This window comes from Petromyzon marinus, chromosome 70 (assembly GCF_048934315.1).
Source record: "Petromyzon marinus isolate PM22_M1 ecotype Great Lakes invasive population chromosome 70, UKy_Petmar_22M1.pri1.0, whole genome shotgun sequence".
NCBI lineage: Eukaryota > Metazoa > Chordata > Hyperoartia > Petromyzontiformes > Petromyzontidae > Petromyzon > Petromyzon marinus.
The window spans coordinates 3493447-3508471 of NC_133736.1; the positions used below are offsets into that span (position 1 = coordinate 3493447).

Here is a 15025-nt window from a genome sequence, read left to right on the forward strand (position 1 = left end):
CCTCAGGGTGCACATAGCCTGGCACAAGCGTCGTGGTGACGTCACCGCCACTTAGTGGCGAATGGCGGTTGTTGTTGTTGTTGAGTGTCACTGTGTGTGTGTCACTGTGTGTGTGTCACTGTGTGTGTGAGTGTCACTGTGTGTGTGTCACTGTGTGTATCACTGTATGTGTGTCACTGTGTGTGTGTCACTGTGTGTGTGTCACTGTGTGTGTGTCACTGTGTGTGTGCATGTCACTGTGTGTGTTACTGTGTGTGTGCCACTGTGCGTGTATCACTGTGTGTGTGCGTGTGTGTCACTGTGTGTATCACTGTGTGTGTATCACTGTGTGTGTATCACTGTGTGTGTGAGTGTCACTGTGTGTGTGAGTGTCACTGTGTGTGTTACTGTGTGTGTATCACTGTGTGTGTATCACTGTGTGTGTATCACTGTGTGTGTATCACTGTGTGTGTGAGTGTCACTGTGTGTGTTACTGTGTGTGTATCACTGTGTGTGTATCACTGTGCGTGTATCACTGTGTGTGTGCGTGTGTGTCACTGTGTGTTACTGTGTGTGTATCACTGTGTGTGTATCACTGTGTGTGTATCACTGTGCGTGTATCACTGTGTGTGTGCGTGTGTGTCACTGTGTGTGTGTCACTGTGTGTGTGTCACTGTGTGTGTGCCACTGTGTGTGTATCACTGTGTGTGTATCACTGTGTGTGCCACTGTGTGTGTATCACTGTGTGTGTTACTGTGTGTGTTACTGTGTGTGTGTCACTGTGTGTGTATCACTGTGTGTGTATCACTGTGTGTGTGCCACTGTGTGTGTGCCACTGTGTGTGTGTGTGTGTCACTGTGTGTGTGCCACTGTGTGTGTGTGTGTGTGTCACTGTGTGTGTGTGTCACTGTGTGTGTGTGTCACTGTGTGTGTGTATCACTGTGTGTGTGTGTGTCACTGTGTGTGTATCACTGTGTGTGTATCACTGTGTGTGTGTCACTGTGTGAGTGTCACTGTGTGTCACTGTGTGTCACTGTGTGTGTGTCACTGTGTGTATCACTGTGTGTGCCACTGTGCGTGTATCACTGTGTGTGTGTCACTGTGTGTGTCACTGTGTGTGTCACTGTGTGTGTATCACTGTGTGTGTGTCACTGTGTGTGTGTGTGTCACTGTGTGTGTCACTGTGTGTATCACTGTGTGTGTATCACTGTGTGTGTATCACTGTGTGTGTATCACTGTGTGTGTGTCACTGTGTGTGTCACTGTGTGTATCACTGTGTGTGTGTATCACTGTGTGTGTGTATCACTGTGTGTGTGTGTGTCACTGTGTGTGTATCACTGTGTGTGTATCACTGTGTGTGTCACTGTGTGTGTATCACTGTGTGTGAGTGTTACTGTGTGTGTGTCACTGTGTGTGTGTCACTGTGTGTGTATCACTGTGTGTGAGTGTCACTGTGTGTATCACTGTGTGTGTGTGTCACTGTGTGTGTGTCACTGTGTGTGTGTCACTGTGTGTGTGTATCACTGTGTGTGTGTCACTGTGTGTGTATCACTGTGTGTGTATCACTGTGTGTGTGTCACTGTGTGTGTGTGTGTGTATCACTGTGTGTGTGTCACTGTGTGTGTGTGTGTGCCACTGTGTGTGTGTCACTGTGTGTGTATCACCTGAGATAGCTCAGTGCCTGGAGCACACTTCATGCACTCCGTGCAGACTCCCTGCAAATTCCGGAACTCCGACTCGGAACACTCACGGCACACAGCAACACGGACCTGGGAGACACGCGGGGGGGGGGGGGGGGGTGGGAGACACGGGGGGGGGGGGTGGGAGACATGGGGGGGGGTGGGAGACACGGGGGGGGGTGGGAGACATGGGGGGGTGTGGGAGACACGGTGGGGGGGGGGAGAGACAGAGGGAGTGGGAGACACGGGGAAAGCGTTAGTGCACGTGTGTGTGTGTCTGTGTGTGTCTGTCTCTATGTGTGTCTGTGGAGGGATGCAGGCAAGGCCGATGAGTCAGATGCCTTCTATGACCTCCTGTCACAGGTGCTGGCTAAAGTGGCCCCTCGGGATAGAGTCATCCTGTTGGGTGACTTCAATGCCCGAGTTGGTCATGATGCTGGCACCTGGTCTGGAGTGATTGGAGGGCATGGGCCAGATCAGCTCAATAACAACGGTAGGAGGCTGCTAGATTTTTGTGCAGCCCATGGGCTTGTAATTACCAACACGCTGTTCCGGCATCGGCGCATCCACACAACATCATGTATGCATGCTGGGTCCAAGCAAGAACATCTGCTGGACCACATAGTGACGGACCAGTGGATGCGAGCCCATGTCCTTGACACCAGGACCTACCGTGGAGCTGATCTGCCCTCTGACCATCGACTACTCATCTGTAAGATGCGCCTGCCATTCTTCCACTCCAGTGGTGGGTGTACACCCAGGGCCCCATTCCAACCGACAGTGAGGGAAAAAATATTTGATCCCCTGCTGATTTTGTACGTTTGCCCACTGACAAAGAAATGATCAGTCTATAAATTTAATGGTAGGTTTATTTGAACATTGAGACACAAAATAACAACAAAAAAATCCAGAAAACCGCATGTCCAAAATGTTATAAATTCATTTGCATTTAATGAGGGAAATAAGTATTTGACACCCTCTCAATCAGAATGATTTCTGGCTCCCAGGTGTCTTTTATACAGGTAACGAGCTGAGATTAGGAGCACACTCATAAAGGGAGTGCTGCTAATCTCAGCTTGTTACCTGTATAAAAGACACCTGTCCACAGAAGCAATCAATCAGATTCCAAACTCTCCACCATGGCCAAAACCGAAGAGCACTCCAAGGATATCAGGGACAGGATTGTAGACCTACACAAGGCTGGAATGGGCTACAAGACCATTGCTAAGCAGCTTGGTGAGAAGGTGACAACAGTTGGTGCGATTATTCGCAAATGGAAGAAACACAAAGAACTGTCAATCTCCCTCGGCCTGGGGCTCCATGCAAGATCTCATCTCGTGGAGTTGCTATGATCATGAGAACGGTGAGGAATCAGCCCAGAACTACACGGGAGGATATTGTCAATGATCTTAAGGCAGCTGGCACCATAGTCACCAAGAAAACAATTGGTAACACACTACGCCGTGAAGGACTGAAATCCTGCAGCGCCCGCAAGGTCCCCCCTGCTCAAGAAAGCACATATACATGCCCGTCTGAAGTTTGCCAATGAACATCTGAATGATTCAGAGGACAACTGGGTGAAAGTGTTGTGGTCAGATGAGACCAAAATGGAGCTCTTTGGCATCAACTCAACTCGCCGTGTTTGGAGGAGGAGGAATGCTGCCTATGACCCCATGAACACCATCCCCACCGTCAAACATGGAGGTGGAAACATTATGCTTTGGGGGTGTTCTTCTGCTAAGGGACATGACAACTTCACCGCATCAAAGGGACGATGGACGGAGCCATGTACCGTGAAATCTTGGGTGAGAACCTCCTTCCCTCAGCCAGGGCATTGAAAATGGGTCGTGGATGGGTATTCCAGCATGACAATGACCCAAAACACAGGGCCAAGGCAACAAAGGAGTGGCTCAAGAAGAAGCACATTAAGGTCCTGGAGTGGCCTAGCCAGTCTCCAGACCTTAATCCCATAGAAGATCTATGGAGGGAGCTGAAGGTTCGAGTTGCCAAACGTCAGCCTCGAAACCTTAATGACTTGGAGAAGATCTGCAAAGAGGAGTGGGACAAAATCCCTCCTGAAATGTGTGCAAACCTGGTGGCCAACTACAAGAAACGTCTGACCTCTGTGATTGCCAACAAGGGTTTTGCCACCAAGTACTAAGTCATGTTTTGCAGAGGGGTCAAGTACTTATTTACCTCATTAAAATGCAAATCAATTTATAACATTTTTGACATGCGTTTACCTGGATTTTTGTTGTTGTTATTCTGTCTCTCACTGTTCAAATAAACCTACCATTAAAATGATAGACTGATCATATCATTGTCAGTGGGCAAACGTACAAAATCAGCAGGGGATCAAATACTTTTTCCCTCACTGTAAGGTGGCCTGGTCTCAGTTAGCTGATGAAAGTTGCAAGCGAGAATTTCATCATCGCTTGCGGCTGGGGTTGGCATCGTCCCCCACTCCTCCTGATGTCGAGGGTAAATGGGCGAGGTTTAGGACTGTGACTCATGCAGCTGCAATGGCTGCTTTGGGTACAAGGTCCAGACCTCCCCAGAGATCCTGGCTGACAGAGGAGGTGTTCAGGATGGTTGAGAAAAAGCGACAGGTCCACTCTCATCGTCTACAGCACCCTTCGTCAGAGGATGAGGAGGCTTACCGCAGCCTTCGCTCGGAGGTTCGGAGAGCCATGAGGCGCTGCAAGGATGGATGGTGGTCGCGGGTTGCTGAGGAGATGGAGTCTGCCTCAATGGCCCGTGATCACAAATCTCTATTTAACTCCATCAAAAAAGTGACCTGCAGTGCCTCACCTATTACCATCATTAGGGGAAAGAACGGTGATCCAATCTTCAACCCCCAGGAACAGGTTTGCAGAGGTCCTGGGGGTGGGGGAATCCCTCAGCCTGGAAAACATCGTGGCACAAAGTGGGGATGACCCTGCTGAGGTTGCGATGCCTCAAATATTGGAGGAGGAATTTACCCCTTGTGAGTGGCTGGCTGAGGTGCCATCTGTTGAGGAAGAACTGAAGGCAATCCAGAGTCTGAGACCAGGAAAGGCACAGGGCAGAGATGATCTCCAAAGCGAAATGCTGAGGGAGGGTGGCGTTTGTGCACAGACTGCCCTACATGAAATCATAACAGTCTGGGCCACTGGACGGGTTCTGCAGGATTGGAACGATGCCCTGGTGGTGGTCCCCCTCTTTAAGAAGGGGGGCCGCACAGAGTGTAACAACTACAGGGGCATCTCACTCCTCAGAGTGCCGGGAAAGGTCCTGGCAAGGATTATTCAACATCGTCTTGCCAGGCACGCTGAGGAGAGGCTTGCAGAGCCCCAATGCGGTTTCAGGAAAAGGTGGTCCTGCACAGATTCCATATTTTCTGTCCGTTTGCTACAGCAGAGGTGTAGGGAATTCCAACAAGACCTACATCTCTGCTTTATTGACCTGGTCAAGGCCTATGATACCATCAGTAGGCCTGGGCTCTGGGTTGTTCTTCGTGCTTTTGGAGTACCTGACGATCATTAAGGACCTTCATGATGGTGAGCGAGCCCAGGTAAAACTACGTGGCCGGGAGTCAGAGCCATTCCCTGTGCACCTTGGGGTGCGACAGGGATGTCCTCTGGCTCCCACATTATTTAACATCTATTTCGACCACGTAGTTCGTGAAGCCTTCAATAGCTGTACCGGAGGAATTTCCAACTGGTACAGATATAATGGGAGGCTGATCGATGCCCGGGTGCGGTCAAGGGATGGCTCCCTATTGGCAACCACGTTATGTATGCCGATGATTTGGTAATTGCTGCTCACTCAGAGGAGGAGTTGGAGACGCTGCTGCTGAACCTGAAGTGTGCCACTAAGACGTGGGGCCTTACCATCAGCCCCACCAAAACTAAGCACCTGCCTGGGTATTTTGTACCATCGGACACTCCACCCCCACAACTCCCAATCGGTGATGGGGCAGTTGTGGAGAGAGTGGAGAGTTTCCCATACCTGGGCAGTGTGCTCATGACCGGCTCCGGTTTAACAGCAGAGGTCTCACTCCGAATCAGTCGAGCGGGATTATCTTTTCATTGGTTGCGTAACGCTGTGTGGAAGCTACCTGGTCTGTCGCTCCGCACGAAGCTTCGGGTCTTCTCGGCCACAGTCATTCCCTCCCCTCTCTACACTTGCGAAACGTGGACCCCCCTAATGGAACATCTTCGACGGTTAGAATCATTTAGGCTGGCCTGCCTACGATCCATCTTTGGTTTAACCAGGCTGGATTGTGTGAGGAGCTCACAAATCCTTGAAAGATCTGGGCAAAGTCCGATCGGTAAACTCCTCCGGCAGGCAAGGCTGCGTTGGCTGGGTCATGTAGCCCGCATACCCAGCCACAGCATGCCTAAACAGCTTTTGTTCAGCCGGATCGGGGGGCTAAACGGACGCGGCACGGGCTAGAGAAGAGATGGAGTGATGTGGTACAGGAGGACGTGGAGCTGAGTGGACTTGCCGATGACTGGTACCAGCGGTGTCAAGATCGGCCTCTGTGGAGGAGGCTCGTGAAGGACGCTACTGGGCAGTTGGAGGCAGTCGCCCTCCAACAACAACGGAGGGCGGAGGAGCGACGCTCACAACAACGAGCGGAGCGCCGGGTGGCTAAAGGAAAGCAGGTTGGCACAGTAGGGGGCACAGGTGGTGCATCAGCCAGTCATCTCAGTCAGTCGACCCGTGGCACCTGGGTCTGCCCCGTGACCTCCTGCCAGCGGGCGTTCGACACTTCACGTGGCCTCAAGGTGCACATGGCCTGGCACAAGTGTCGTGGTGACGTCACCGCCACTTAGTGGCGAATGGCGGTTGTTGTTGTGGTGTTTTACCGAGACAGAAGCAATTATGAAAATCCAGCTCCACACCCTCCTCAGTCTTGAACCCTGGGACAGCACCCCCATTGTGATCCTGCAGTCCCACACAGACACACACACACAGACACACACACAGACACACACACAGACACACACACAGACACACACACAGACACAGACACACACAGACACAGACACACACATTATAATCCTGCAGACACAGAGACAGACACACAGCGACACACAGAGACACAAAGACACACATGAGACACACAGAGACACAGACACACACAAAGACACAGACACACACATTGTGATCCTGCAGACACAGAGACACACAGAGACACAGACACACAGAGACACACAGACACACATTGTGATCCTACAGACACAGAGACACACAGAGACACACAGAGACACACGTTGTGATCCTACAGACACAGAGACACACAGAGACACAGACACACAGAGACACACATTGTGATCCTACAGACACAGAGACACACAGACACACAGAGACACACATTGTGATCCTGCAGACACAGAGACACACACAGACACACAGAGACACACAGAGACACATTGTGATCCTACAGACACAGAGACACACAGAGACACAGACACACAGAGACACACAGATACACATTTTGTGATCCTACAGACACACAGACACACAGACACACAGAGACACACACACACACAGACACACACAGAGACACAGACAAACACACGGAGACACACGTTGTGATCCTGCAGACACAGAGACACACAGCGACACACACACAGAGACACAGACAGACACACACAGAGACACACACACACAGACACACAGAGACACAGACACACACAGAGACACACAGAGACACAGACACACAGAGACACACAGAGACACACACACAGACACACGGAGACACAGACACACACAGACACACAGAGACACACAGACACACACACACAGAGACACAGACACACACAGAGACACACAGAGACACAGACACACAGACACACAGAGACACACAGACACACAGAGACACACACACAGACACACAGACACAGACACACAGAGACACACAGAGACACACACGCACACAGAGACACACAGAGACACAGACACACAGACACACACGTGATCCTACAGACACAGACACACACAGAGACACACACACAGAGACACAGACACACACATAGAGACACACGTGATCCTACAGACACAGACACACAGAGACACACAGAGACACACAGAGACACACACACAAAGACACACACACACACAGAGACACACAGACAGAGACACACACACACAGAGACACACACACACAGAGACACACAGAGACACACACAGACACACACACAGACACACACACAGACACACACAGACACACAGAGACACAGACACACACACACACACACAGAGACACACAAATACAGAGATCCCCCCCCACCCCGTGTAGCCTCTAACAGACTGCTGTGGCAAGTGCAGTGTTAGTAGCAGCAGCAGCAGCTACGCAGGCTACCGGCACTATGGCACACACGAGGGGGTGGCTGGCCAGCCCCACCACGCCCGGCCGCCTTTGTCTCCCCGATACCCTCACTTTGCCGTTCGGGGGAGCGGTGGCGCAGCGGTTAGCAGCGACGAGCTGCGAACCCCCGCAGAGAGCAGAGTTTCCATTCCCACTCACCACAGCCGCCACCAACACCACCGGTGACGATTATCTTGGGCCACCCCTAGGTCGACTCAGCCTCAAATGAGCACCCGGTGTAAGCGGTGTGTTGTAGCGAACATCGCCGCTGTGGGGGAGAGACAAAGGCGGCCGGGCGTGGTGGTTGCTGGCCACCCACCCACCCCCTCGTGTGTCACAGCGCCGGTAGCCTTCACAGGTGCCGCTCGCTAACAGCACTTGCCCCTACAGCCTGTTAGAGGCTACACGGGGGATCTTTGTCTGTGTATAGGTGCTGCTGCTACTCGCTAACAGCACTTGCCCCTACAGCCTGTTAGAGGCTACACGGGGGATCTTTGTCTGTGTATAGGTGCTGCTGCTACTCGCTAACAGCACTTGCCCCTGCAGGCTGTTCGAGGTTACACGGGGGATCTTTGTCTGTCTTTGTGTATGTCTGTGTCTCTGTGTGTGTCTGTGTGCGTGTGTCTGTGTGTGTCTGTGTGTCTCTGTGTCTGTGTGTGTCTCTGTGTCTGTGTGTGTCTCTGTGTCTGTGTGTGTCTCCGTGGCTGTGTGTCTGTGTGTGTGTCTCCGTGTCTGTGTGTGTGTCTGTGTGTGTGTCTGTGTGTGTGTCTGTGTGTGTGTCTGTGTCTCCCTGTGTGTGTCTCCGTGTCTGTGTGTGTCTGTGTGCGTGTGTCTGTGTGTGTCTGTCTCTGTGTATGTGTGTCTCTGTGTGTGTATGTGTATGTGTCTCTGTGTATGTGTGTCTCTGTGTATGTGTGTCTCTGTGTGTGTATGTCTCTGTGTGTGTATGTCTCTGGCTGTGTGTCTCTGTCTGTGTGCCTCTGTGTGTGTGTCTCTGTGTGTGTGTCTCTGTGTGTGTGTCTCTGTCTGAATGTCTCTGTGTGTCTCTGTGTCCGAGAGACACACAGACAGACACACACACACGCAATCGCCCGGTCATGCCTTGACTTGCCCAGAGATACAGAATTCCTGCTACCAACTCGCGCTCACCATGCTACTCACCACGCTACTCACTCACCCACTCACTCACCCACTCACCCACCACTCACCCTGCTACTCACTCACCCACTCACTCACCCACTCACTCACTCACCCCGCTACTCACTCACCCACCCACTCACCCCGCTACTCACTCACCCACCCACTCACCCCACTACTCACTCACCCACCCACTTACCCCACTACTCACTCACCCACCCACTCACCCCACTACTCACCCTGCTACTCACCCACTTACCCACGCACTCACACACCCCGCTACTCACTCACCCATCCACTCACTCACCCCACTACTCACTCACTCACCCACTAACCCCACTACTCACCCTGCTACTCACCCACTCACTCACCCCACTACTCACTCACCCACCCACTAACCCCACTACTCACCCTGCTACTCACCCACTTACCCACTCACTCACACACCCCGCTACTCACTCACCCACCCACTCACTCACTCCGCTACTCACTCACCCCGCTACTTACTCACTCACCCCGCTACTCACTCAACCACTGACTCACTCACCCACTCGCTCACTCACTCCGCTACTCACTCCGCTACTCACTCACCCAACCACTCACTCACCCACTCACTCACCCACGCACTCACCCACGCACTCACTCACGCACTCACACACCCCGCTACTCACTCACCCACTCACTCACTCACCCACCCACTCACTCACCCACCCACTCACCCCACTACTCACCCACTTACTCACCCACTTACTCACACACCCCGCTACTCACTCACTCACCCACCCACTCACTCACCCCACTACCCACTCACCCACCCACTCACCCCACTACTCACCCACTCACTCACACACCCCTCTACTCACTCACCCACCCACTCACTCACCCACTCATTTACGCACTCACCCCGCTACTCACTCAACCACTGATTCACTCACCCACTCACTCACTCACCCACTCACTCACCCCGCTACTCACTCACCCACTCACCCCGCTACTCACTCACCCCGCAACTCACTCACTCACCCACTCACTCACCCTATCACCCCACGACTCACGCACTCACTCACCCCGCTACTCACTCACCCACTCACTCACCCCGCTACTCACTCACCCACCCACTCACCCACCCACTCACGCACACACCCCGCTACTCACTCACCTACTCACACACCCCGCTACTCACTCACCTACTCACTCACTCACGCCCTCACTCACCCCGCTACTCACTCACCCACTCAACCCGCTACTTACTCACCCCACTATTCACTCACCCACCCACCCACTCACACACCCCGCTACTCACCCACTCACTCATCCCGCTACTCACTCACCCATCCACTCACCCACTAACTCACCCACTCAAACCGCTACTTACTCACCTACTCACTCACCCACCCACTCAACCCGCTACCCACCCACTCACTCCACTACTCGCTCACCCACTCACTCACCCACTCACTCACCCCGCTACTCACTCACCCAGCTACTCACTCACCCACTACTCACTCACCCACTCACTCACCCACCCACTCACCCCGCTACTCACCCACACACGAACATGCCTGGGCATGTTCACACACAGTCCTGTACTGTACAAAGATCCCCCGTGTAGCCTCTAACAGACTGTTGGGGCAAGTGCTGTTAGCGAGTAGCAGCAGCACCAATACACAGACAAAGATCCCCCGTGTAGCCTCTCACAGGCTGTAGGGGCAAGTGCTGTTAGCGAGTAGCAGCACCTATACACAGACAAAGATCCCCCGTGTAGCCTCTAACAGGCTGTAGGGGCAAGTGCTGTTAGCGAGTAGCAACAGCACCTATATACAGACAAAGGTCCCCCGTGTAGCCTCTAACAGGCTCTAGGGGCAAGTGCTGTTAGCGAGCAGCGCCTATGAAGGCTACCGGCGCTGTGGCCCACGAGGGGGTGGGTGGCCAGCACCACCACGCCCGGCCGCCTTTGTCTCTCCCCGAGTGTCGATGCTTACTGCACACCACACCAGGTACTCATTTGAGGCTGAGTCGACCTAGGGGAGGCCCTGGACCGGTTCAGGATAATCGTCACCGGTGGAGTTGGCCGTGAGAGGGAATCGAACCCGGGTCGTCAGGTTCGTAGCGCAGCGTAGCGCTAACCGCTGCACCACCGCTCCCCACACACACACAGACACACAGACACAATGACACAGTGACACATACACAGTGACACACACACAGTGACACACAGTGACACACACACAGTGACACACACACAGTGACACAGTGACACACAGAGACACATACAGAGTGACACATACACAGTGACACACAGACACAGTGACACAGTGACACACAGAGTGACACATTGAGAAACACACACAGTGACACAGTGACACATAGAGAAACACACACAGTGACACAATGACACACAGACACACACACACAGTGACACACACACACACAGTGACACACACACACACACAGTGACACACACACAGTGACACACACAGACACACACAGACACACACACAGTGACACACACACAGTGACACACACAGTGACACACACAGTGACACATACACAGTGACACACACAGTGACACACACAGTGACACACAGACAATGACACACAGTGACACACAGTGACACACACAGTGACACGTACAGTGACACACACAGTGACACACACAGTGACACGTACAGTGACACACACAATTACACACACAGTGACACACAAACACAATGACACAATGTCACACACAGTGACACACACACAATGACACACACAGTGACACACACACACAATGACACACACAGTGACACACACACACAATGACACACACAGTGACACAGACACACACATTGACACACTCACACAATGACACACACAGTGACACATACACTCAGTGACACACACGGACACATTGACAGACACACTCAGTGACACACACGGTGACACATACAGTGACACACTCACAGAATGACACACATGGTGACACACACACTCAGTGACACACTCAGTGACACACACATATGTAGGTGAGTTTACACGTGTGTGCGTGTACACTAACAGCACTTGCCAGAACAGTCTGTTACAGGCTACACACGTCTACACACACACACCTACACACACCTAGACACACACACCTACACACACCTACACACACACACCTACACACACACCCACACACTCACCCCTACACACACACACACACGCACCCCTACACACACACACACACCTACACACACACCCCTACATACACACACCTACACACACACACCTACACACACACCCCTACATACACACCTACACACTCACCCCTACACACACACACCTACACACTCACCCCTACACACACACACCTACACACACACACATCTACACACACCTACACACACACACCTACACACTCACCCCTACACACTGACCCCTACACACACACACCTACACACACACACATCTACACACACCTACACACACACACCTACACACACCTACACACTCACCCCTACACACACACACCTACACACACATCTACACACATCTACACACACACACCTACACACACACACCTACACACACACACCTACACACTCACCCCTACACACACTCACCCCTACACACACACACACCTACACACACACACACACACCACCCCTACCCACACCACCCCTACACCACTCACCCCTACCCACACCACCCCTACACACACCACCCCTACACACACCACCCCTACACACCCCTACCCACACCACCCCTACACACACCACCCCTACACACACCACCCCTACACACACCACCCCTACACACACCACCCCTACACACACCACCCCTACATACCCCTACCCACCCCTACACACACCACCCCTACACACACCACCCCTACACACACCACCCCTACACACACCACCCCTACACACACCACCCCTACACACACCACCCCTACACACACCACCCCTACACACACCTACACACACCACCCCTACACACCCCTACCCACACCACCCCTACCCACACCACGTGGAGGCAAAGCGGCCATGTAATCCTCCTCCTCCTCCTCCCGCTCTCTCTCTCTCAACACTTTAGCGGTTTCAAAGTTTTCCGCGCGTGTACACAAAAAAATTACTACGGTAAAAACACACACACACACGGACACAGCAAGTTCCTACCATAAGAACCCTCACCACCACCACAGCCTCACCACCACCACAGCCTCACCACCACAACAACCACCACCACTCACCTCATCTCCCAGCTCCACTGTTAACTCTTTGCGAACCGCTTGATCTCCACTGACGTCATGCCCCTCCCCCCCTTGTGTAGCCACGCCCCTCTCGATTAGCCACGCCCCTCTCGATTAGCCACGCCCCTCTCGATTAGCCACGCCCCTCTCGATTAGCCACGCCCCTCTCGATTAGCCACGCCCCTCTCGTGTAACAACGCCAAGCTCATATTCTTAGTTTTTTCGGTAAAGTCACGAAAGCTTTAAATCAAAACGCCAAGCTCGTGTAGCCACGCCCCTCTCGTGTAGCCACGCCCCTCTCATGTAGCCACGCCCCTCTCGTGTAGCAACGCCCCTCTCGTGTAGCCACGCCCGCGCTTAACATATACACCGCCAAGCCACGCCCCCTCCTCCTCCTCCCGCTCGTAAAGTCACGGAGATAAGTTCTAGGAAATAACAAAAAAATAACAATTTGTTATTTAACAAAAAATAACAATCTAGATTACTATCTACGTTACTTTACCGAAAGACTCAATAATATGAATTCCTGCAGTCACGAAAGCTTTAAGTCAAGATTTAATTAGCATATAATCCGCCGAGCCACTCCCCCCCCGCTCGTACTTAGCATAGCCAGCCACGCCCCTTAATTAGCATACACCGCCGAGCCACACCCCCCGCTCCTACTTAGCATAGCCAGTCACGCCCATTGATTAGCATGCACCGCTAAGCCACTCTCCATCTTACTTAGCATAGTCAGCCACGCCTTCGTAATTAGCATACCCCATCAGGCCACGCCCCCCTCTCCTACTTAACATAGTCAGCCACGCCTTCGTAACTACCCCGCCAAAGTGGCTAGGAGATGTTGACTACCTCGCCTGGTGTGCAGGAGGTCGTGGGTTCGATCGCGACCCTGACGCCTGCTGCTGCTGTATATTTGGAGTTTGAGTGTCTCTCTCTCTCTCTCCCCGTGGTGATCGCTGCTTCTATTTGTCTCCAGGTCTTCCGGTTCCTCCGGTTTTTCATCATGATCATCATCATCATGATCATCATAATCATCATCATAACCATCATCATCATGATCATCATCATTATGATCATCATCAGTAGCAGCAGCTTGTATGGGACGTGTTAATTAGCAAGCGTAACTTGCATGCATCTGGTTGACTTAGATTACTTGGATTGCTTTTCATGTCCACGTGACGACGATCATTAAACGTGTTCTCTTAAAACACCAATTAACGTAAGTAGACATTAATTTATTAAATGTGGCACGGAATGGGGGGAGGGATCGCGCTGTGGAATGCCTTGGTGACCAGAAACTGCACACAACCATTCAAATTGCCGTGTTAGAATATTGTTAGAAGTTTGTTATAATCTTGTTAAAATCTTGTTATGATCTTGTTATGATCTTGTTAGAATCTTGTTATGATCTTATTGAAATCTTGTTATAATCTTGCTATAATCTTGTTAAAATTTTGTTATGATCTTGTTATGATTTTGTTAAAATCTTATTATGATCTTATTGAAATCTTGTTATAATCTTGTTATAATCTTGTTAAAATCTTGTTATGATCTTGTTAGAATCTTGTTATGATCTTGTTAGACTCTTGTTAAATCTTGTTAGAATATTGTTAAAATCTTGTTAAAATCTTGTTATGATCTTGTTAAAATCTCATTATG

At 51.7% G+C, this 15025-nt stretch overlaps 1 protein-coding gene across 3 annotated transcripts in view; it reads right to left on the bottom strand.

Annotated features, from left to right (window-relative positions):
* The window catches only part of LOC116957172 (uncharacterized), a 52192-nt gene extending 38726 nt beyond the window's left edge, over positions 1-13466 (bottom strand). Inside the window, exons 1-3 of one of the 3 annotated variants that reach the window (XM_076055192.1) lie at positions 13367-13466; positions 6512-6590; positions 1644-1748 (exon numbers count right to left, since the gene is read on the bottom strand). In XM_076055192.1, coding sequence (XP_075911307.1) covers positions 1644-1748; positions 6512-6590; positions 13367-13371 — 189 coding nt within the window. In that variant the 5' untranslated portion in view covers positions 13372-13466. The other 2 variants (XM_076055190.1, XM_076055191.1) reach the window with 2 other exon arrangements.
* Between the last annotated feature and the right edge of the window lie 1559 nt (positions 13467-15025).